The sequence below is a fragment of the Cynara cardunculus genome, assembly GCF_001531365.2.
Source record: "Cynara cardunculus var. scolymus isolate 2C chromosome LG 1, CcrdV1, whole genome shotgun sequence".
Lineage (NCBI taxonomy): Eukaryota > Viridiplantae > Streptophyta > Magnoliopsida > Asterales > Asteraceae > Cynara > Cynara cardunculus.
This window is the reverse complement of record NC_037528.1, coordinates 12652411-12676433: the sequence shown is the minus strand read 5'-3', so window position 1 is coordinate 12676433 and position 24023 is coordinate 12652411. Positions and strand designations below refer to the sequence as shown.

The 24023-nt window shown below is 35.3% G+C and overlaps 3 protein-coding genes across 4 annotated transcripts; 2 read left to right on the top strand and 1 right to left on the bottom strand.

The window, feature by feature from the left end:
- The first annotated feature begins 3806 nt into the window (after nt 1-3806).
- LOC112508590 (uncharacterized WD repeat-containing protein alr3466-like) lies at nt 3807-11024 on the top strand. Of its 2 annotated transcripts, none has more exons than XM_025113269.1 (8): nt 3807-4141; nt 4811-4994; nt 6348-6445; nt 7067-7172; nt 7362-7579; nt 8552-8594; nt 9503-9756; nt 10531-11024. In XM_025113269.1, exons 1-8 carry the CDS (start codon nt 3948-3950, stop codon nt 10925-10927), a joined length of 1494 nt encoding a protein of 497 aa, XP_024969037.1. In that variant the 5' UTR covers nt 3807-3947; the 3' UTR covers nt 10928-11024. The 2 variants fall into 2 exon arrangements, with proteins under 2 accessions (XP_024969037.1, XP_024969030.1); XM_025113262.1 differs by having other exon boundaries at nt 7052-7172.
- A 2147-nt stretch (nt 11025-13171) lies between these two features.
- LOC112501755 lies at nt 13172-15497 on the top strand. Its single transcript, XM_025105472.1, has one exon. It carries the CDS (start codon nt 13239-13241, stop codon nt 15270-15272), a length of 2034 nt encoding a protein of 677 aa, XP_024961240.1. The 5' UTR covers nt 13172-13238; the 3' UTR covers nt 15273-15497.
- Nucleotides 15498-15932: 435 nt separating this feature from the next.
- On the bottom strand, nt 15933-19167 carry LOC112512003 (AP2-like ethylene-responsive transcription factor At1g16060). The gene is made up of 6 exons (XM_025117815.1): nt 18888-19167; nt 18753-18761; nt 18572-18660; nt 18420-18493; nt 18214-18341; nt 15933-17667 (listed from the first exon to the last, which is right to left on the bottom strand). The coding sequence occupies exons 1-6, from the start codon at nt 19165-19167 to the stop codon at nt 17081-17083; spliced, it is 1167 nt and encodes a 388-aa protein (XP_024973583.1). The 3' UTR covers nt 15933-17080.
- Nucleotides 19168-24023: the final 4856 nt, after the last annotated feature.

Sequence of the window (24023 nt, the reverse complement as noted above, 5' to 3'; positions counted from 1 at the left end):
AAAAAATCATCGCTTTCTCAAAATCACATAAAGCCATATTATAACATCGACTGAGATAAATAATAAAATGAAATATTAAAAACACGATGTATCTCGCTGCATTGCGCGAGTACGCTTCTAGTATATCTTAAAAGATGCACAATTCCCAAAGATTCAGCACTCCCTACTAAAGGGGTGTCATTAGCACTCCCTTAACATAATTATTGGAGATATGTTTTATCACCTAATTATTGGCTTTGTTAGCCTACGGTCTTATATGAAAGGTTCCGTATATACAAACATATTATTATTTGTTTCTTACTACAAAAATAATATCGAAACTTGTTCATAGTTAACTTAGTTGCGAACATGACCTTAATATAATCCCCTCATGGTGATGGTATGACCCAATTAGGCTCTTAGGGTGCGTTTGATATGCAGACTACATGGGACATGATGAGACAAAAAAAAAATAGTCTCATGTTTGGCATGCCATGGACAAAAAAAAAACATGAGACAAGGTAGGACTATTTTTAATTTTAATGGGACAAATCTTGATATTTCTTGTTCCATCAAAAAAGGTGGAACAACATGGGACTAAAGTTAAAATGACAATATTTTGGTTGATTTGTTGTCATTTTACAATCATTATATGATATAAAATAACATTGAACAACATTTAGGGGTAATATGGTCATTTTAATAGTTTTGTTTTGTCATGTCCTAGTCGTATCAAACATAGAATAGACAATTAGTCCTGTCTTGTCCCTTGTCCCGTACCGTCCTGTACTGTCCCATCCAATCTGCGTACCAAATACTACCTTATGGATGAATTATGTGTTACAAATATTTTAAACGAGTTACGACTTTCAAGACTAACATAATTGGATTATATCATTTGAATGTTACCCATTAATTATTTTAAGATTCTTTTTTACAGACCTAATAATTTGGATGAGTAAACCACAAGGGTGGTGTCTGATTGGTTTGAGTTTGACTCCAAAGGTCAAAAGTATCAGGAGGTATCAGGTTCAAATCTAAGAAGGAATAAAAATCCCCTTGTGGTCACGGAGGTTCAAATGCAGTGACTCCGAGTTATTTGCAAAGCGCCATGGGATTAGTCGGCTTGCATATCGGGTTGGATATGCAGGTTAATAAAAAAAATTTTTGGATGAGTAAAAATGCAATATTTATACAATGTTGATTTATATGTGAAACGTGAAAGACTAAAACAAGATAAAACACCATGTAATAATTGTATTTTCACACTTATTGTTTTATATTTTTATAAAAATTGGTTGTTGAGTTTGTAAGGGGCTGTTTGGTTCAAATGTATCGCAATAATTCTTGGAATTCCTTGGACATTCTTATTTGATGCAAAACTAACTATAGTGCAAAGTCGTATCTCTTGGGTTAATAAGGTCCAAAAGATTTATCGATCTTGGGGGGGTATAGGTACATGATAGGCTATATGAATTATTGGACGTCAAATAACATCAAAAGTGTTGGTTTTAGAAGACGAAATGTCTAATGTTTTTCCACCCATATAACTAATTGGATTGTTTCCAGTGGAACGGATGGGGCATGTTTTGAAAGAAGTGATTTGTTACTGAGCTGTTTTATCGAGAATAATAAGAGTATCTATGAATATCCAAAGTTTCATGGAACATGAAAATGAAAATAAAAATGACAGAGAATAAAAATAAGAATGAGTTTTCATTTCACCAGTTCAACCAGAATGAAAAATTGATTGAATGAAAATTTAGATTTAGTTAAATGGACACATTATATTATACTAGAAGGGTATTCGCGCAATGCAGCAAGATAAATTTTGATTTTAATATTTCATTTTATTCTTTATCTCAGTCGATGTTATAGCACGGTCTTATGATTTTGAAAAAACGATGATGTTTTTATTTTTGAATAAAATATAAATTTGAAATATCTTAAAATTTTGACAAAAATATATCGATATTTGTATCAAGTTAACTATTTAAAATTCATATTTTTTATGTATTTTTTTAATTCAATTTTTTTTATTATAATTTAATTTAGGTTTAATAACGAAGTAATTTATATTTGGTTTAATAATATAAATTTTATTACAAAGATAATAATTAATTATTTTGTTTGAACTCGATAATTATCTTATTTATATATTAGATTTTTGATATTTTAAAACGAGATGTTTATCCTCTATTTGATTATGTTTATCCACATTTGGTTACACGAATTCAAACATGAAGTTTTAATAAGTTGTACTTATGCATAATTTACTTGTAATATTGAATTTTAAGTAATATGCATCAATATTCAATACTTAACGTATAAAAAACGACTTTTAAGAGTTTTTATTAAATGTTTATAATATAGTATAGATAAAACCAACTACTTTCTTTTAATTTTCATTCTCAATTACGGCTTTTGACACCTCAAACTTAATACACTCTCTAACACACGTAGTAAGAGTTCGTTTACCAAACGCTTACTTAGGCAAGACTTATCAAGCTATGTTATCTTATCAGATATATGACAATGACCAAAAATCTTACCCGGTAAAATCGAAGATAAGGACCGAAAGTCTTATCCTGTAAGTGAGAACGACAACTCTTATCATGATTAACGATTATTGAATAAATTGTTATATACGATGTCGTTTTGGTGGACAACATGTTATAAAATAAGTAAGGGGCTGTTTGGCAGTTGTTGAATGGTTTGGTGCAGAATGTTTAAGTGGTCAGAATGGTTATGAGAGTCAGAATGATTAAGTGCTGAATGAAATAATGTTCTTTGGTAACTGGTTTTTGAATGACAACAAATTACCATTTTAACCCTGATTTAGTACTGAATGAATTGGAAGTCCGAAACCCCAAAATGGGTTTAAGTTTTTCTAGAGAAAAATTGTAACACAGAACATGGAATTGATCATCAAACACCCTACTTGATTTCAACTGCAATCCATAACATCAAATCCTTCATCAAGAGCCTAAAACAAACCCTAAATGACGAACACCCAGATCGAGAAATCAATCATATAACAAAACACGGATGAATTTAGACTTCAAGGAAACAAAGAGGGAACAAATCCAAAAATCACATTGAAGCAAACTGGAAGCCTGGTTTGGTCGTCGTCGGAGTTGAAGCCTGGTTTGGTCGTCGTCGGAGTTGAAGCCTGGTTTGGTCGTCGTCGGAGTTGAAGCCTGGTTTGGTCGTCGTCACCGCTCAGGCCTTCCGCCTCTGCCATCCCTCTCCGTCGCCAGCCTTCCGCCTCTGCCTTCCCTCCGTCGCCAGCCTTCCGCCTCTGCCATCCCCCTCCGTCGCCAGTCTTCCGCCTCTGCCTTCCCTCCGTCGCCAGCTTCGATCGACTGTTCCGGTGACCAACAAGAAGGGGGAAAGGAACGACGRCCACTATGAACCCTCGATTTTATTCTTGGAGGAAAGGAACGACGGCCCCGATTAAAGAGGATGGGCTGTGCAGCGATCGGGAATGGAAGGGGGAAGAAGAATGGAAGCGATCAGGGGGATGCGTGAGAAGAGGGCAAAGATGAAAAAAAACAGCCCCCGAATAGTTGAGTGGAGTAATACCCTCAAAATGGTTAAGAGTCATATGTAACCGTTAAGAGGTTTTTTTTTTTTTTGCTAAACGGTCCTAACCTCTGACCGATGAAGAGGCTGCCTCTTAATGTCACCATTGAGAGGGAAACAAACAGCCCCTAAATCATATGTGAATTTAATTAGGTAAACGTACCCTTATTTGTCATTACACTTTGTTTTTTTAAACCGACCAACTACTTCCCCTTTAAAATTCCCCAACGGTTTCACATTTCCGGTTATGTCTTTGATGCATCTCTTACACTGATTCATTCTGCATAAACCCTACGAATTGGGATTTTGGGGCTTCCTGGGTTTATCGAATATCAATCTCTTCGGAGAAGAATCAAGAGAATAAAAGAAAGAATCGGAATTTAATGGCGTGTAATCATCCCTTACCATCCACATCGACAAACCATGATTCAACGACGAAGGTTACGGATATGGATATGGACTCGCTGGTCCATTGCGCAAGCCACCTCACCCTTCAAGACCTCTCTAACATGGCCATCTCCTGCAAATTTCTCAATCGCGTCGTTTCTTCTGATTCCATTTGGCGACGTTTGTTCAGGTTCTATTCTCGCGATCGTTTTTAGTGCTTTTATGGCGCCTCCTCTTACATGTAGCACTTCGTTATATATTATTAAACAAGAGCCTCATCGATTATGAAAGATAAGAGACAGTGAAAAAGTAGATATGTTAAATGTCTAATGGTGTTAGCTGCTTTTCAACTTCATAATTAACATGCAACTACTGCAATAGATTGAAATAGATGTTAAAATTCTACAAAATCTATGTTAAATCTACATCTTTCTAAATTCTAGCTTGAAAGTGAAGATTTTAATGTAGCTTCTTTTCAGAAAGTAGAGTGTGATGTTCTCAAGATCATCCTCTCAGTTACATGTAACCCTGATGCTCCCTAATTCTAATATCTTCAAAAATTGCACTGCAATTTGAGGCGCTTGAATGTTAATAGATTGATATTTATCACAAGATATTATTTGTAGAATAACCAGTACTGTTTGGTTGGTGGGAAAACAAATCCGAGCAAGACAAAGAGAATATGAACCCTGACTCTATTTATAGGCTCACAAACTTGCTTTTATTTATTGTATCCTGTCTTTCTGATCATTTTCTTCTATATGTGAGACTTGATAGTGAAGGCATGGACTGGGGTTGTGGTTTTTATCTGTATGTTATAATAGTGGTGCTAAATGAAATTTTATACTGCTAATTGAAGGGAGCGGTGGCCACAGCAGGAAGCCTATATCATTTCACAAACATCAGGTGTAAGAGAAGCATATATGGCACGATACAGAGCTTTGCAGCAGTTTAAGTTTTTTGACCCTCTAGTTTGTGACGTATACATTGGGGCAAAATCCAGTGACCTTTTATTTAGCAAGGATTCTATAATTTTTTCTCAGGTATGTAATAAATAACTCTTTTATGGTGTTATTCTGGCAGTGATATTGCACAACAGTTAGGGTATAGTGCTTAGATAGTATCATCACAATACATTGTTTATACGTGATTGCATATCCATGTGCACATTAATCTTGTTGGAGCTTGGGAATACATAGGGTTCTAAGCTGACATTTTCCCCATGTACTTGTTAGAGAAACTGTCACTGTTAGTTATTGTCTTGCTTACGCAGGTTCTTGGACAAGTGCACTATTTATTACAACATGGTTGCACAGTTCAAAATGTATTCTCATGTGTTACCCTGTGAGCATTTCACCATTCAGCTAAATAACAATAACTGAATATATTTCCCCTAGAATGTGGAGCACTAGCAGTTCCAATCTCGATTAGGGTATTTATAGTTATATTTCAATCTTAGTGTCAGCATCCTTTTCGTTTCTGATCAATATGTGGGGTTTTAAATTCTATCTGGAATAATTCTGGATGTATAGAACATATTTCAAGTGTAAGAAGGATTACTAAAAGACGAAAAATAATTTCTTGTGGTCCACATATATGCAGTTAACGTTGGTTCCTTTTATGTCGAGCATTATCAGATCGTCAGGGCCAGCTTATTTTTGACATTGTAGCAACTATGAAGATTTTCTGTTATTAAACTGAATTGCCATAAAATTAGTTAGGCATGTCTTTGTTCCCCAACTGGGATAAAGAAAGAAGGAAAAAAATCCACTGCTCTTCTGAACTGGTTCCATGAGCGTATAACTGAGACACTGTTTCTGGCTCTACTCCAAATCATAATCAGAGACAAAACTCGGACTAAATTTTGTCTGTGGCATTTTCCACAAAAAATTTATGATGTTTAATTGGGTATATCAGATACTCCGCTCAACAAAACTTTCATCCTGGAGGCAGTTGAAGGGGCTGACAGGATATTGTAAGAATTTGATAGCCTTCCAAGTGAGATAGACATTTCAAGTCAAAAGTGATCCATACTATTCTTCCAAATACCTACATTTAAAGAAGCACACACTGTTCACTGGCTTGTTGACGGAATGTATCACTTGAGAAAATGTGATAATTTTTAGTTGATAAGACATGAGGTTATTGCTATTCTGCAGAAGCCTACTTTCTAGCAGTCTGCTTTTTTGCCTTCTAAATTATGCTTTAGGTTGATTGCTTCAGCTTCAGTTTTACTTGTAAATATATTTTAGCTTACTGGATTCTTCTTACTTCGATTATCTCAAGGAAAAAAGGGTTCTTTATTTTTGCTTTTTAAGTATTTATATTGGCATCACCATAACCTGTTCTTATCTTCAAGCCTTGTCACTTGTTTCTTTTTTGTTACAAACTTTCAGGGTCCACTTATACAGATTTTGGATATCGATAAACTTTTAGAAGGAAAAGTTGTCTTTGCCCCACTTAATGATCATCGTGCGAGGATTACTAGCATGAGGTGATACTTCAAAGTTATTTATTCTCTATGAGGTATCTTGTTCGATTTTTTAAGCTTGACCTTTGTGTAGAAAGGTCATTATAACAAACATGTGAGACGGTGTAAGCATACAACTTGACATGTGTGTATATCAGTTTATTTTTATAAATGTGATTGTTAAGCAGAAAGAAGGCAAGACAGGATACCATTAACCATATCATGGAAAGTGCCGGTATCATTTCATAAAGCATATAGTGAATAGACTATACCGTGATGAAGAAATTTCTGTTAACTTGATATTAGATATAAACTTAACATTTTCATATATTGGTCTTGTTTTGTGAATCTATTGTTGCTTTTATTACTGGAAGTGTTTTCTTCTTCATATACTTCAGATGTTAATTGATTTCACCCTTGCTGGTGGCACACATGCTTAGCTCTAAGCTGTGGTTGATCATTGGATATATATGCATATATAGTTATACACACTCATACATGTTTTTGGAAGGATGGAATCAATTAGATAACTATATACATATATATCCAATTGGTAATAATTGCTAGTGGCACACATGCTTTGTTCCAGCCTGTGGTTAATCATTAGCTAACTAGTTATGGTTGACAAAGGCCTTTTGCATGCAGATTATTTCCTCTGAAAGAAACATCTTTATTTCGGAATGAGGCACAAATAAATGAAAATGTTTTAGTCACCTCAAGCTGCGATCACTCTATTCGGCTATGGTGGAAGGTATGGATGATAACCTTTATGGGATTCACTTTCATTCATTAGACCTTGAAGCCATGCTTGTGATGCATCTTCCAAAACAGATGGAACCATGAATGTGCTCTGTAGCATTTAATGCATTTTAAGCTATAGCATTTTGTTGTTACATATCCTTGGTTGATTAGTGAAGTTTGTTACTAATGCTGATTCCAGGGAAGTTGCCAGCGATGTTTTAGAGGTCACAATGGTCCAGTTACCATCCTTTCTGATAAATTGTTAGGAGATGGAACTGGAAAAGTTTTTGCCAGTGGAGGTGAAGACAGTACGGTTCGCCTTTGGTCACTGAGCTCAAGCGGAAAGCGTGGTCAACATGCTTTGAAGGGCACACTTTATGGGCATGAGAAACCTATAGTGCTGATGTCTGTTACAGGGTATAAATCATCTTCACATGTAATTCTGTTCAGACACAGAAGGCACACACATACAGGGGAAAGGAGTTTAAGGCTTCCCTCACAATGAATAGCATATGAGTATGGGTACAACAATTTGCCTGATCTAGCAAAGAAATGAAATGTCCCATACCCACATTGGTCCTTGTGTTCCTTACCCCCTAAAAAGATACTATTTACTTAAGGGGTGAGCTCAAAATCCTTATATGTATCTTGCTTTCTAGGCTCCTAACTTGGCTCCTGTAATTTGGAAGCGTGGTGGTCTAATCTGTAGTTTAGATGTCTCATGGAAGTACTGAAAAAACTCATGTAAGTGAAAAATATATGTGATACTTCTGGCTTTGGATATCTTTTAGAGTGTATTTTACTTTGATTTTCTGGCATTTCATTTATGGGCACCATTCTTCTAGTTGACTGATTTCAAGTAGTAGGAACTAATTCATTTTAAAAAAAAATAACACCTTTCCTTTTCGGTTGTCCCAAAAAATGCATTTTTTGGTGAGTGTTAAATCCTATTTTACCCTTTTGCCCGTTAGTAATCGTTACTTAAAATTAGCAACTTTGATTTTAGTCCACAAGTTCCTTTTTTGTTCTTATTACAGGGCGTTTTAGACATTAGACCATTGGTCAAATATTTTATTAATAAACATGTCAAGGGTCAACTTTTCTCTGGGACGGAGGGAGTATCGAATTCTTAATCTATTTCCGATTTTATCGACATATCAAATGATGAGGTCACTGGAAAAACTACTAGGAGGTCGATCCGTCAATGCAACTGCATGTATATTATGCATGTGTGTGGTGTGCCCTTGGGGGGAGGTTTGTGGCCGGAGTGTCTCTGTGTGTGTGTCCGTGTCTGATTCTCTGTGTATATGTGTGTCTGTCTATGTGGATTGATCGATGGATGCATGCTTACTCATTTGCACATATTCCTTTTTTTGTATCCATATCCAGGCATAGGGCTTCCCTTATAGTGAGCATGTCCAAAGATTCCAAGGTATTGTCATTCCTTCAAACCATGTTATTTTCATCACTTCCCATTTCAGTTACGACTTGGTAGCTTTTGTCATGAACTGTCCTCGGTAGTGTCAATTAGGCATATTCTTGTTGAATCGTATGATATTTGGGATTCTGATTTTTCTATGTAATCTTGCAGCAGTTTGGTCTGAATGGACCAAATGTGCAATAAAGCCTGGCTTTTAAAATTATATTCTTCCAAATTCTTTTGCACTTGGGGGCTTTTTACCAATGGTTACCAGGGTAAGCGCTTACCAAGTCACATTACCTTATCGGATGAATATGCAAAGGACCAAGAATCTTACCCGGCAAGAGCGAAGGCAAGGACCGAGAGTCTTACCCGGTAAGTGAGGGCGATGACTCTTACCATGGTTAGCGCTTACCGGGTAAATTGTTGCATACAATACCGTTTTGGTGGACTAAAATCTTACCCGGTAAGTGATAGTCTTGAATTTTGCCGGTAAGCACTTACCCGGGTAAGAGTTTGGTAAACGGCCCCTTAGTTATCCTCAGAAAAGATGTTTGACGACTACATCAAAAATTAAATTGTCTTACCTGTAGGTTTTTATAATCTGATATCTGTTATGCCCTATCAGGATGACCTCTCTATGTTCTTTTGATTCTCTTTTTGTTTCTTGAAATGAATGATCATCTTGCAAGTAGTAACTGGAGTCATGGTTGGTTTGGTTTGGTTTAATACGTCAACACTCTATTTGTTAGAGACCGTCTCTTATTATCTGGTCTCTAGACTCTTATGGATTGAATCGATGGTGGCTTATAAAAACTGTTTATAGACATTACTTGCTTAGTTAACACACTGTTCTTTTTATTTTTTAAAGAGCTTGTGAACGTACATTGCAAGTTTTCTAACAATTTAAATAAAAATAGGTTAGGGTATGGGACGCCTCTATATCAGCTTCTGATCGTAATTCTAGCTGTGTGGGCACGACCTCCGTCTCCGGTGTGCCGGTGGGCATGAAGTGCCATGATTCGTTGATATATATAGCTGCTGGTTCTTCTATTGAAGCTGTTGACTTGAGGACCATGAAAAGAGTCTTCAGGACATCAACTCACCAAGGAAAACTGTACTCATTTGACATTATGCCCTCAAATTTTTTAGCATGCACCGGTGGACTTGGCAGGTAAAACTCATCCAAGATATTAAAACTGGCCTTTATTTATGGACATTCATGCACTCTACCTGTCCCATGGAATTTGCAACAATGTTTATTTTGAGATGCAATATTTTATTTTTGGCAAAATAAATTTCAACATTTAATTACCTAATTGCCCATTATCATCGTTACAACTTTTGTTATGCTATTGATCGTGGTATATTACCTAATTGTCCATTATCATGAATACAACTTCTGTTATGTTATTGATTGTGGTATGCAAGTGTTCTTCCATTTTGTCATATTCGAATGCTTTAGTCATCTTGAAATATAGGCTATGTTTAGCAAACTAGTTGATCAGCTCGTTCTTGGCTAATAAGCTACCTTATAATTGGCTGATAAGCTCGTTCTTGGCTAATAAGCTACCTTTATTATTGGTTGATAAGCTAGTTATGTCCTATGTTTGGTAAAAATTAGGAGATTAGCTAGAGGACAATGTAAAATGACCTAAAAGGTCACGTTAAAAGATAATAGGAAAGATATGAAGGGCATAATTGGAAAAAAAAACTAAAGCTTATTGAAACGCTACCTGAAGTAGCTTTTCAAAAAGCTAGCTTAAGACCGGTTTCAAACAGGTCTTTTTTCAATAAGCTCAAAAAATAAGCTTGCTTATGGTAGCCAAACATGGTCACAACAATTATCATGGGATAGTGGGAGTCGTTTTTATTGCATGATATCTCGGAAAATATATCTGCTTACTATTTGCAAATGGGTTGTGATATTTCTATTTACTTCGTGTAGAGCCATGCTTTGGGACATCAGGAGAAGCACAGGGACCACGGAAGCATGTCCAATGGCTGAACTAGATGGGCATATAGGTCCGGTGACCCATTTGCACATGGACCCGTACAAAATAGTAACCGGAGGTCCTAAAGATCCAAATGTTAATATCTGGCAGGCGGACAACGGTAACCAAACAAATATTCTGATTTCATCACCTTTAGACAATGCTGGCTGTTCTGGTTTGGCTGCAGATGGTTTTCGTATTGTTACTGCTGGTTACAATCAAGAAGAGGGTGTATTACGTTTTCGGGATTTCAGCAATGCTGTCTCTTCTGGCTCATCGACTGACCAGATCACTGGTTCCAAATTTTGGTGCCCATCAACTTCTGGTGATGCCGATGACTCTGATGGCTAAGCAGCTATTTTAAATAATAACATGATAGTTAATTCAAATGTAAAAAGGCGTATCATCTCCAACTATTATGTTATTTTAAATTTTTTGGAGATTTTAGGGGGTGTTTGGGATTGCTTATAAAAAAAACAACTTATTGACTTATTCCGGTGTGACATCGGTAACAATCACTTTAGAGTGTTTGGATAAACAACTTATATCGGTGCCAAACCGGTAATAAGGAGTTTTTGAAGAAATTAAAGTCTTCTGACTTATAATGACTTGACAAGTGCTTTTATAGAAAAGCATAAGTTGTTTCAAATAAGCAATCCTAAACATCCCCTTAGATTTTTTTTTTTTTGCTTCAATAACTGTATTAAAGTCTCCTCTAAAATAGAGAAAGAAATGAAAATTAATGAAGATATATCTAAATTTAGAAGATGGAGAAAATATAGTATACATGTTGTAGATCCTTGTAACATTACAAGCCAAAGATATTTTACTAAATAAACCACTAAACTTTTAAAATTGGTTAATTATATCATTTTAACCCAAAAAACTGTATGAAATAAGCCAAGAAGACTTTAATGTAAAAAGAACCCTAGGCCATTTCAACCCCCGTGCGGCCGTGCCGCCCCATTGTTGTTGGTTCTCCATACTTTTAGTGACGAATCCAAAAACTTTAGGTGACTAGTGACTTAGGGATATAAAAAATCTGAAACCAATAACTCATTTGAACCTAAACGGTTTGCAAGTTAAACGGTTCGGTTAACCGAATAAATACGTTACTTTTGATTATTGTTTTTACCATTTCGGTTAACCAAATATAAATTATATTGTTATTTTATATAATTTTCTCATAGATGAATTGGTTTGAGCATGTAGAAAAATTAACAATACATGAATTGATTTATCTTTAAACTAAAATAACATAAAATTGAGATATATTTAACAAAGATTTAGAATCGAACAACTAATGTTGGATATCGATGTGCAAGTAGGGCTGTAAACAAACCGAACGAATACGAACAAAGGCTTGTTCATGTTTGTTCGTTTAACTTAACCGAACGAACATGAACAGTAAACGAACAAATTTTTTTGTGTTCGTGTTCGTTCGTTTAGAAATCAGGTGTGTTCGTGTTCGTTTATGTTCGTTCATTAACATGCTAAACGAACGGGCTAAACGAACAAGCCTAAACGGACATAAACGAATAGTGAAAAGGTAAACATTTCAAATAAGACAAAATGATGATAAAATTTAAATCTAAATAAATTATAAAAAGTTAAAACTTAAATAAATGTTATTTGAATTCAAACTAAATAAATAAAAGATTATATAGTAAATTTAATGTATAAACGAACGTAAATGAACGAATCTTCACCAACATAAATGAACGAACGAAAACTCTTGTTCATGTTCGTTCGTTTAACTAAACGAAAAAAAAAGTGTTCATGTTCGTTCATTTAACTAAACGAAATAAAAAAAAATTTGTTCATATTCGTTCATTTATTAAATAAACGAACATGAACGAACTTCCAACTGAATGATTCACGAACGATTCGTTGAACATTCGGTTAGTTTACAACATGGAAGGAGGAGAACTGTCAAAGCGAGAAATTGGAGGTTTTCTTCAAAAGAGATTGGTACATTAGAGAAAACCGTGGTAAATGGTCAGAGGAATTAAATATATAAGCATAAAAAACAATTTTTTTGTACCTAAGTTGCTTAAAAGTTGACCTTTCATGTAAGTCCTCCATTGCATACCACCCATAGTTGATGTTGGTCTAATTCATTAATCTCCTTTTTTGTGATTCAATTTTTAAAACAATTTAATAGACCTTGTGTAGACAAAAAAAAAAAAAAAAAGAGAACCGAGAAAACGAATCAAAAAGAGAGAGATCGATACAACCGTCCAATACGGTGATAGAGAGTGGATGACGAGGGGGAGGGATTTGAATGACGTAGGATTTGAGAATGGTAAAATTGATTTAGGTTTTCTTTTTACATTAAAACCTTCCTATCGGATAAATTGTTGTACATGATACCATTTTTGTGGACTAAAATCTTACGTAATAAGTAAACAACAATGTTGAATTTTTTCGATAAACGCTTACCTGAATAAGTGTTTAGTTAAATACTCTTAATCATTTAAATCAGAAACTTTGTAAGATTTTTCTAAAAAAATTTCAAAAAGAAAATGAAAAAAATAAAAGAAACTCAAAATTCGTTTTAGATGGAGCTGCTGAGAGTTGAGACGCTCTACCATCAAAACGGAGATGGCCAAGTTTTGACTTCCTTCCACTCTCAACGGACTCTCCCAATTTCACAACGAAAATGACCACCACCACCACCGCCGTCTCCGTCGTCATCACCACCGTCTTCCTCCTCCTGACTACTTCCACCACTTCCATCCCAATCATAGGCTTAGACTCCTTCCTATCTCAACAATCCCGTCTCGATCCACAGGCCACTAACGACACCTTCCTCCTTCTCTCTTCCCCCCTGAAAAAGTCCCTCTCCTCCAATCTCCGACCTCCACCAACCACCTCCGCCCTCCTCTCCCTCCAAATATCCGTCCCCATCTACGTCAAACTCGTCGGTCCTTCCTCCTCTTTCCCCTCCACATCCCCTTCCCTCCTCTTCTCCTTCCTCTCCGCCGCCGTCTCCTCCGATCACTTCCATGTCATCACCCCTTTTCTCACCAACACCAACCACCGTCTCGCTCTCACTCACTCTCCCTCCCTTGACGTCTCCCTCTCATCCTCTTCCCTCTCCGTCAAGCTCTCAGATAAAATAAAATCAGAAATCGCAACATCTCCATCGCCTCTCAGATCCAATTTGATTTCGATTTCTCACGATTCGATCGATTCGATTATCAAACAGGATTTTGAAAGGGAAAAACCTCTTCAAGGGGTTTACATCTACTTGCTCAATTTAGGGACTCAATCGAAGCCCTATGCTTATAAATACACTGATACTGGTGATTCATCTCTTGGTGTTACCAAATGCTCCGGCAGCATCTGGACCGGAAAAGGTAGGTACTTGTGGATGGATTTGAGTGCAGGACCTGTTGATTACGGCCCTGCGTTATCTGGTGACGGAGTTTTGCCAAGAGGAGAGTTTCATCCATTGACAGCATTGCATGGTCGACCCAAGTCTCAAAAAGCTTTACTTGCTGATATGGCTTCTTTGATTTGGAGCGCCTATAAAGTACTTCTTGTACCCTCTTTAAGAATTCCTGTTCCTTTTGAGAATTCATTGATTGTTCAGTTTATACATATTCATGGCCCTGATAAGGATCCTAAAGGTCTAGATTTTAATGTGATCGAAAAAAACTTCATGGATGAAGCTCATGATGGCGAGTTGTTGTTTAAAGATCAGTCATTGAAGTTCAAGACATATGATGTTGATTTGGCTGAATGTTCCATTTGTTCTTTTGCCATTTCACTCTCAGTCACATCCTATACATCTAGATACTTGTTCGATAATTATACCTTGATTGTTAGCGAGTATTTAGATTCTAAACGCCTTCATCAGACGTTATCGGAGTCCCAAGATGAGATTAGGAGGTTGGCGAAACTTCCGGAAGAAGATTTTGGGAGGGTTCTTCCTGTTTATATCTTTGACTTAGAGGTGAATACCATTTTGCTGCTCGATCGGTACCATCAGTCTGTTGCATTCAAGGATATGGTAATTGCGGTTAGGACTAAGAACACACAGACTGTGAGTGATTATAGTTGCAACGGCCGTCATGTGTTTACACAAACTCGGGAACTTGAAAGGCCGCTTGTGGGTTCAATCTTGCAGAGTATGTGGGGAGTGTCACCAACCCATTTGGTTTGGAGCCCACAGCATAATAGCACCCTGGTGGATTATACTTGGAGTGTTGGGCACACCCCATTTGGTCCGTTTTCAGAACTTTCTTCATTGTCTTTCATACAGAAAGATGCAACTAGGAGGAATGTTCTATTGACATCTTTGAACTACACCATCACAAGTGCACTTGATGTTCTTGAATCCATAGCCGCCCATGGTGGCGAGAGAAAGCTTCTGCCACACAATGAACTTCCTGAGTTCATACAAAGATGGAACTTGTTTAAATACAAGCTGGATAAGGTGGTTTCTTCTTTGTCACATTTGGACTTTGAAATGGCTTTATATTACTTGAGATCTTCTGATCATGATCTGTATGCAATCCACTCTATCGTATATCATGCATCTCAAGACCTGGAGGCATCGCTTGTTTGCTTTGAAGACCCACCATTTCCATGGGCATCGTTTTCCATGTCGATAGGAATATTCTTTGTTCTCTTATATGCTTATCTGCAGAGAGACAAGCTATTCAGTAACAAAAGGAAGCAGTTTTGAAGTGTAAAAGGAGGAGTTTTAACAGTTGCAAAGATTCATCACTGTATTACTGTACGATGAAATGGTTCAAGGCCCGTACCTTGCCTCAGTGAGTCTAAGCAATATGTTGGCTTGTTTTAGATATATTTTCTTTCTTCATAGTTGAGATTTCAGCTCTAGTTTCTCCTTCCATTTACTGGGAATTGAGTAAAATTGGATAGAAATATCAGTCTCTTCTTTTTGCAATGCGTTTGATTGACTGCCTTTTTCTGTGTTTTATGTGCCTGAGGTTAAGTTTTGCTTGCTATCTGCTTCTCTATGTACACATCTGTATGCAACACCGAGTAAGATCAACAGAAGCGATGATAGTGTTATCGTGTTCCATTAAGGCCAAACAATAAGAAGTAGCACCAGTTATAGTCATGAAGAAAAATGGCATATTTGCAATGGAATGAAAAGGCATACATAGACTTAGGAGTTGTTTGGTTGGTTTTCCATTAAGTCCTGTATGATAAAGCTGTCTATGTGGATTAATCTATCTATATAGATTGAGAAGGTTTTTGTTTGGAAGGGTTTTTTCTTAGATGGAGGGAGTGTGTTTTTTAACTGGGAGGGGCAGGTTGAAAAAGACTTGGCTTTTTGCATAAAGCTCCCCCTAGAAACTTACTGAATAAGTCACTTTCGATATCATTAAGTCACTACCAATCATTCATGTATGGCTGACCGTGTAAGTTGTGAGTCCCATTAAAGTCATTAAGCTGCAGACAAGTAGACCCTCAGGCCATGCTGGCAACCATAAGCTAGCTTATCTTTTGAGCTTATTGAAAAAACCTATAAGACATAAACTTGTTGTGTTTCAATAAGTTCCGGGAGCTTTGTTCCACTTTTCTTTCAATTATGCACATAATATATTTCCAAACAGTTATTCTGCAGGCATGTCATTTTGGGTCATTTTATTATCATCTAGCTTATCAACTAGTTTTTTTCAAACATGACTAATTTATCGGCTAGCTTATGAACTAACAACTGTCTTATCAGCTAACAACTATCATGGCTAACTTATCAGCTAGCCTTACTTCCCCTTCCAACCTTCGCAAACCTGGGGCCCTTCATGCACCAGTGTCGGCTTTGCAGTCCTTGCATGAATATCTTCTCAAGAAACAAAAGCCTGTCCTTAGCAATGGACTCAGGAGATCGGATAGACTTATTGAGACCTATCGAATCGTTGCCCTTACGTTCTGCTTATGAGTTGGGTCAAGTGCTAGGAAACACAGATTTCAATCATATGCTTATTTGATAGCACGATGTTTAGGCGTACTTCCAGCTTTCCTTTCTGCTCATTTATTTAAAATCAAGAACATTAGATATCCTCATTAACTCTGAGTTGTAGCCAAAATTAAACCCATAAGTACAATTTTTTTTGCTTGGTGGGTACAAGTTTGTCTGTAGAACTTGTGTCTGCTTGTTATGCTTATATTGTTGACACTCGGCACAAGTTATGTATGCAACCAATCAGAATGCTGCGGTATTTTATTATTCTAGAAAGAAATCTCCCAAAAAGAGAGAGATGCTAGAAACTGGTTTCAGGCGGTTGAATTATACATGATCAACAGAAACAAGATTTCATGTGATCTATATAACATGGGATGAAGTTACAGTATATTCTTCCTGCAAGTAACTGGTAAGAATTCTTCGAATTTTAGGAAATTTATTTACGGAGTTACATGTGAAAGGTAACTAAAAACCCCTCATTTATCCTGATCCTGGTAAAAAAAAGCTTGAAAAGTTGTCAAAGCAACCCCTTGGTTCTGCAAATAGATGCACCGAGCCTATAACGTTGACCCAAGTGGACTTTCTTGAAAATTATAGTTGGTGTTGAAGTCTCCTTGCAACTTGATAGCATTTGCGTTTTGGGAGATCATAAACGGGAGGATATTATCATCAGCCTCGTAATATATGTCGGTGTACTCTTCATCATTGACTATCTGTGGTTGTATCTTCATGTCTTCTGCATCATCTTCTTTGTCACCACCATTAAGGTTTTTCTGAACGAGATCTCTAAAGATGGATGACCGAAGTAGTAGCCCAAGTGCTGTTGGAGATGATTTTGTGCTTGGACTAAGAGGACTTTTGGTTTCAGACACTTCTTCTTTCTGGGGTAAGCTCATTTCATCAACTATGGAATTCTTACTATAGTGGAGGAATGATGGCTCTGGTTCCTCGATCAATCCAAAGTTATTAAAAGGCTTAAACTTCAATTCTCTTTGTGTTTGTGGCTCTTGACAGGCAGCTGGAGTTTGCGTTCCTGGCTTCAACCATCTGATGTAAGTACTCAAATCAAAGTTGGTAACAGCGTTCACGCCTCTGTACTCGATCGCTGCAATATCATAAGCACGAGCTGCCTCTTCTTGGGTGCCTGTAAAGCAATTCGGTAATTCAACATTTCTGTTTTAATAAACGCATCCAAAAACTCTGTTTTGCAGATCATGTTACAATGTTTCATGGGTGTTCTACAATTACCATCGTTGTCAATATTGCTAATGATTATATTTTCTCAAAACTTTTTTGGGCTTAGGGGACGTTTACTAACAAAGGTTGTGTAAGCACTAACTGGGTGAGAGTGCCGTGTGGGTAAGCACTGACCAAGTAAGAGAGTATTTATTTTCTTACCTAGTTAGCATCATTTGTCGGTCAGACTGTATGGTAACAACCTCACCTCTTATCGGGTAAGCGCTTCTTACCCAGTAAGAGGCTGTCAGCCTGTCATCAATAAGTAAACAAGGCTTATTTTCTGTCTATCACTAGGGTCCATGGAAACCGTTGTTCTACTCTTTGGTGTATAGATCATGTATGCGTATATCTCTCCCCCCCCCAAAACCCATCCTTGGGTGAGATATACTAATCTCGTTTGGTTTGGTTTGTTAATTCTACTTATGACTAAATTTTTGCTTCGTTGACTTACCATAAGTGCCGAGGTAGAGATACTTGTTCCCGAAAACTCTCCCGATTCGGGCTTCCCATCTTCCATTGTGATGATGCCTTGCAACTCCTCTATACTTCGACACTCCTCTTGAAAATCCACTGCTCTTTCTGAAAAACGAAAAACAAACAACATTACTTCACAACAATAGACCTTCCTACAATCTTATAATTTCTATGAAATATTACCTCCTTAGAGAGGCCAGATATTCTTCCTTGGTTACAGTCTGCATTATTTCAATTTCTTTCTCATAATCGAAGACCTTCACAAAAGTTAGAGGTCGATGAGCACTTAGATCCTTAAAGATACTATGTTAACGTATTGAAGTTAAGGTTCATACCGGAAAATTTGTGAAAGTTGATGATCCCCAGTACTTAAGTGCAGCTAGATCATACGCTCGGGCTGCTGATTCTTCTTCATCGTAAGCCCCTGAGTCATGATCAAACAAAAAATGTAAACTTTATGATCGAATAGATTAGAATAACACTAATGCCTAAGGCTTTGTGGGAAGAAGAACTCACCAAGATAAACTGTTCAGTTGAAACATGTCATCCGAAGTGCAGATGGAAGTAGGAAAAAGAAGAACGAAAATTAGGTAAAGGTTTCTTGATAAAAAGAAATATGAAATGAAATAGAAAGAACGTAACTGGGGTTACCTTGTTTTCCTTTCTTCTTCTGTGTTACGTTCCAAGAAAGTTTATCCCACAAATGTGCTTCGTATCTGCCTGTCCATCTATGTTTGCTTACTCCACGATACTTGGAACTTCTTTTCACAGTGGTTGGCGAAGCTTGATCCGTTTGTTGACTTGGCTGCAACTGTTGAGTTTTGCAATCCAACGTAAGATCTCTTCTTCGTCTCTTTACACGCCTTTCTGGGGATTCGTTGATGTGTCGTCTTACAGAAGTCTCTTCACTTTTCACGTCAATCAATGCCATTTTACACTCTTTTTTCCCTACTGTTGTGCGTTAGTTTTTGTTAATGCATGCTGAAGTATTTATGTGTGTGTGAACTATTGGCTTATTTGAGTGCTGTTATATTTTTCGTCCAACACGATGATTCCAATGAATTATAGCAGCTTCAGACAAAATTGATTTGTCCATACTCTGTTTTGGTTAGAGAATCATTCTTCATCGTGTTCTACGTTCTGAACTTACAACCAAACTGGTTCCTGTCTAAAGCTGTGAAATCCCTTTCTCCATTACTTGATCTTGAAGTCATTCTTCATTTTGTGGTTTCATGATCTTGAAACTAGAATGTGAAATCCCATTTTGCATTTGCTTGATCTAGGCATGTTTCCTTCTATTGAACTACTGTGACAACTTCGTTGTGTTTGATGTTTCTGGTGCAAATAAACCATCATTTTTGCCTCTACAAACAACATAGAATAAAAAAAATCATTCATGCTTTTGGACAAAAGTGGCAAGATGTTTTTTTGCATTCACATGTGAATGGTGGTGTTATTTTGCATTTTTTCATGATTAATTAGTCATTAATGCTGTGTTTGGTTTTTGGTATGATGATTATTTTGTTTCATAAACTGCTTAGAATCACTTATATTTGCATACTCTTTTATATTCATATTTTGCAAATACAGTAGTTAACTGTTACAATAATCCATTAGAAGAAAGGTCCAAGACTGCAACAACATAAGGAAGCATCAGATACCATGATCCTAAAGCATCTTCATGGGATTCTTCGTCTGTTTTTTGACATTTAATTATTTGAGACGGTTTAACCTATGGGATCTATTCATTATGTTTGAAATGAAGCTTTCAACTAAAAGTCCAAGCTGCAATGCTCCAATTTGGATCATGCATCTCTTCATTTTATTTAGTTGTTCCTCTAGTTTGTTGAAAATTGCTATTTTCATCCTTATAGTTTTGAAATTATGATTTTTATCCTTATGGTTTGTAATTTATTGTTATATTTTCGTCTAAGTGGTTTGCAATTCAATACGGGTGACAATTTTGTACGAAACCAGACTAGGCAACATGTGTACCAACTATACCAACTAAATTGGTACTAGTTATTGATAGTATTGTACCAAGTATGCACATTTAGTTGGTCCATTGTATTGGAAGTCACATATCACGGTAGTACCATGGTATTGACTTATTTAATTAATGATTAGTTTTTGAATTTCTTATATATGAGTAATTAGATTTTGTAACTTTAACCGTTTTGTTTGAACATTTGAATCTTTGCAAATTTATTACTTACAACTAAAACACTTAAGCATCACATGTGTTGCATGGTAAGTTTTCATATATGTAACTTGAGGTTGGTACAAAACCAATACCAACAAAAAAAAGTTGGTATCATTATTTGATGCATGGTATATGATTTCGTATACCAATTATAATTGGTTAATACATGGTATTGAAGAAAAAGCCTTATTGTACCCACTTCACCCCCTATAATTCATTGTTGATTTTGTTCTTTACGTTTATAGGTAAGAGCTAGCCCCAAGGACAAAATTGCAATGAATTGCAAACAATAAGGATGAAAATCGTATTTTTGAAAACACAAGGACTAAAATTGCAATTTTTAACAAACCACATGGACTAAAGACATAACTTACTCTTATTTATTATTGTAATTTGTATATGTTCTGTTGCCCTTTTCTATTTAGCTTTATATACAATGCAACAACTTAAAATACGTTGGTCCATCTTAAATCAAAGACAATTTAAGTATATGTTGAATGGTTTGAAAGTTGTTGAATGGTTTCATGCAGAATGATTAAGTAGTTAGAATGATCAAAAGGTTCTCATAATATAGTGTAAAATAAAATATAATTGTTTGGCAATTGTTTACAATGAAATTAGGGCGCTTAATGGTTACAAAATCGTTCAAAGGTTTTTAGAACTATCAAGAGACAAAAAAAATTGACAAAAAAGATTCCCCTTTTAACGATTTAGATGTCACCTCTTGATAGAACTATTAAGAGATTAACAAACAAACCCCACTCACATTTTAATATTATTTATGATATTATATCTAGATAAATAATGAGAAAATAATGGAAAATTACGTGTTTAGTTTTTCCTTTCTTAAAACTAGACGTCGAAGAGATAGAAATTATTTTTTTAATTCTTTTCTACGATGAACGAATTATTATTTTATATAAAAAAGTGTATTGTTATTGTGATTTAATAGATATAATAACTATTGAAATTTGTAAAAATAGAGAATATGTTGAAGCTGAATATTTTTAATCTAATGTTAGAAGATCTGGTTTTTGTTAGGTATATCCAGTGTTGCAAAGCGCAGTTTGATAAAAATACAAACCATATCGCATGTTGTGGTATGATGTAAACGGTTTATGCGATTTGACGGTTTAAATATATATCCCCAATATTAATCAAATTAGCTTAATTCTAGAATTTACAATGCTAAGCTTCATATGTGAAGCTATGTAGATTCATGTTGCTTCAACACATTGTGCCTACCAAGCTATGTAGATATTACCATTTGCTCAACCATTTACATACACTTTCACATATAAACCTTATTAAGCCAACATTCTCTAAAGATATGCATATCATGAGTTATGTTTCAAAGTCTTAATGAGATTTTCATTCAAGCATCATATGTGGATTTAGATGAAGGAGCCGTTTACTAAACGCTTACCCGGTAATTACTTGCTGGGCGACTTTCCTTGCCGGATGAACATGACAAGGAGCAAGAATCTTACTCGGTAAGAACGATGATAAGAATGGAGAGTCTTACCCGGTATTCCGGTAAGTGAGGGTGACGACTCTTAATCCTAGTAAGTGCTTATCATGTAAATTGTTGCATAAGATACGTTTTGATGTACCACAATCTTACTCGATAAAATAAATGATACTGTTGACTCTTAATGATAAGCGTTTACCGGGTAAGCATTTAGGTAAACGGCCCCGAAGTTTCATATATGAAAATTCAAATTCTATTCATATTGAGTTTCACATAAACTCAATATGGATGGAAAAACTCTATTTGAAAACAAAATTTTAAAAAGGTACACTTTTTTTATTTATTTTTTATGGTAGGTTTGATTCCAATTTTGACCATATTTAATATATCTTTAGATTTCAAAATGGGTAATCATTTTAGACTTTTAGCTTTAAGAACAATGTTTTTATTAAATTATACTCATTTTTTCAAGAATAAATGTTTATAATGAAAAAAAAAATAGTTTAAAGATTAAATAATTATTATAGTTCTTGATTAATTAAATAATAATCCCGTCTTATTATTTGATCCAAATAATTTGATGGTTGAGGATTATTTGCGTTTTTTAGTCTTATTGTTATTTTTAAACCTTATTTAGGGACCGTTTATCAAACACTTATTTAATAAGTGTTTATTAGGTCACTTACTACCAAATGAATAAACTTTGATGGGCAGATTTTTTCTTTGATGTGGTGCGGTCAAAATGTGAAGATGGAGAGGTTTTATGATTTGTTGAATGAGAAGGGTGAAGGGTAAAAGAGGAATAGATGTGTGAATGCAAAAAACTTTACCTTTTTGGTTGACCGAATAAACCACAGTTGAACAACTATTTATGTCTGAGCATATAAACTTTATGGTAGTGTTTGGTATGCAGGTTGAACTGGACTGGACTGGATTGGACGGGACGGTACAGGACGGGACGGGACGGGACATGACTAATTTTATGTCCCATGTTTGGTACGACTAGGACATCACAGAACAAAATTGTTAAAATGACCATATTACCCTTAAATGTTGTTCAATATTATTTTATATCAAAAAAAATTCCAAACGAAAGGAATCAAGATCATTTTTATAGCATCAAAACGGGTTTCTGTGAAGAAATATTTGCTGAAATGCAAATTACGTTTTTGGAAGATCATATGATTTATGGGAACTGGTTTTTATTGATCTTTGTGTAATATTCGAAGAGAATGGAAGAAGAAGCATAAGAAACTACACGAAAACACAGTCTCTGTGGGTATTTTTGGAAATATATAATTAATTATTTTTTATAATAATTATATAATTAATTATTTTTTATAAATTGTGGAAGAGACGGGTCAATAAAGGAGGTTGTGGTAATTAGATTTTTTAATTGGAAACAAACGTAATATAGTCAATTAATATTTAGTCCCATATTGTTTCACCTATTTTGGTGGAATAAAAATCATTAAGTTTTGTCCCATGAAATTTAAAAATAGTCTCATCTTGTCCCATGTATTTTTTGTCCATGACATGCCAAACATGGGACTATTTTTTTTTCTCGTCCCGTCCCATGTAGTCTGCATACCAAACGCACCCATAGGCTATAACAACCCATACATATATATATATATATATATATATATATATATATATAATGATTTTGAAACTTTCCATATATAGAAAAGAAATGGAAAGAGATAAAATAAAAATGACATCTGTTATGTCAATAACACCGAAAGGATATTAAATGAATAGAATATCTATAGTATATTATAAAGCATTTGATAAAAACTATTAAAAATTATTTTTTATGCATGAAATACTGTTTATTGATTCATATTACTTAAAATTCAAGATTATAAGTAACTTGTGCATAAGTACAACTTATTAAAGCTTCATGTTTGAATTCGTATAACTAACTTCAAGTAAACTTAATCAAATAGAGGATAAACATTTCATTTTAATTATAAAAAAACTAAAATATAATTAGGATAATCATTGACTTCTAAAATAATACTTAATTATTATCTTTATAAAAAATTATATTATTAAACAAAAAATAAAAAAAATGAATTAAAGAAATACACAAAAAAAAGAACTTTTAAAT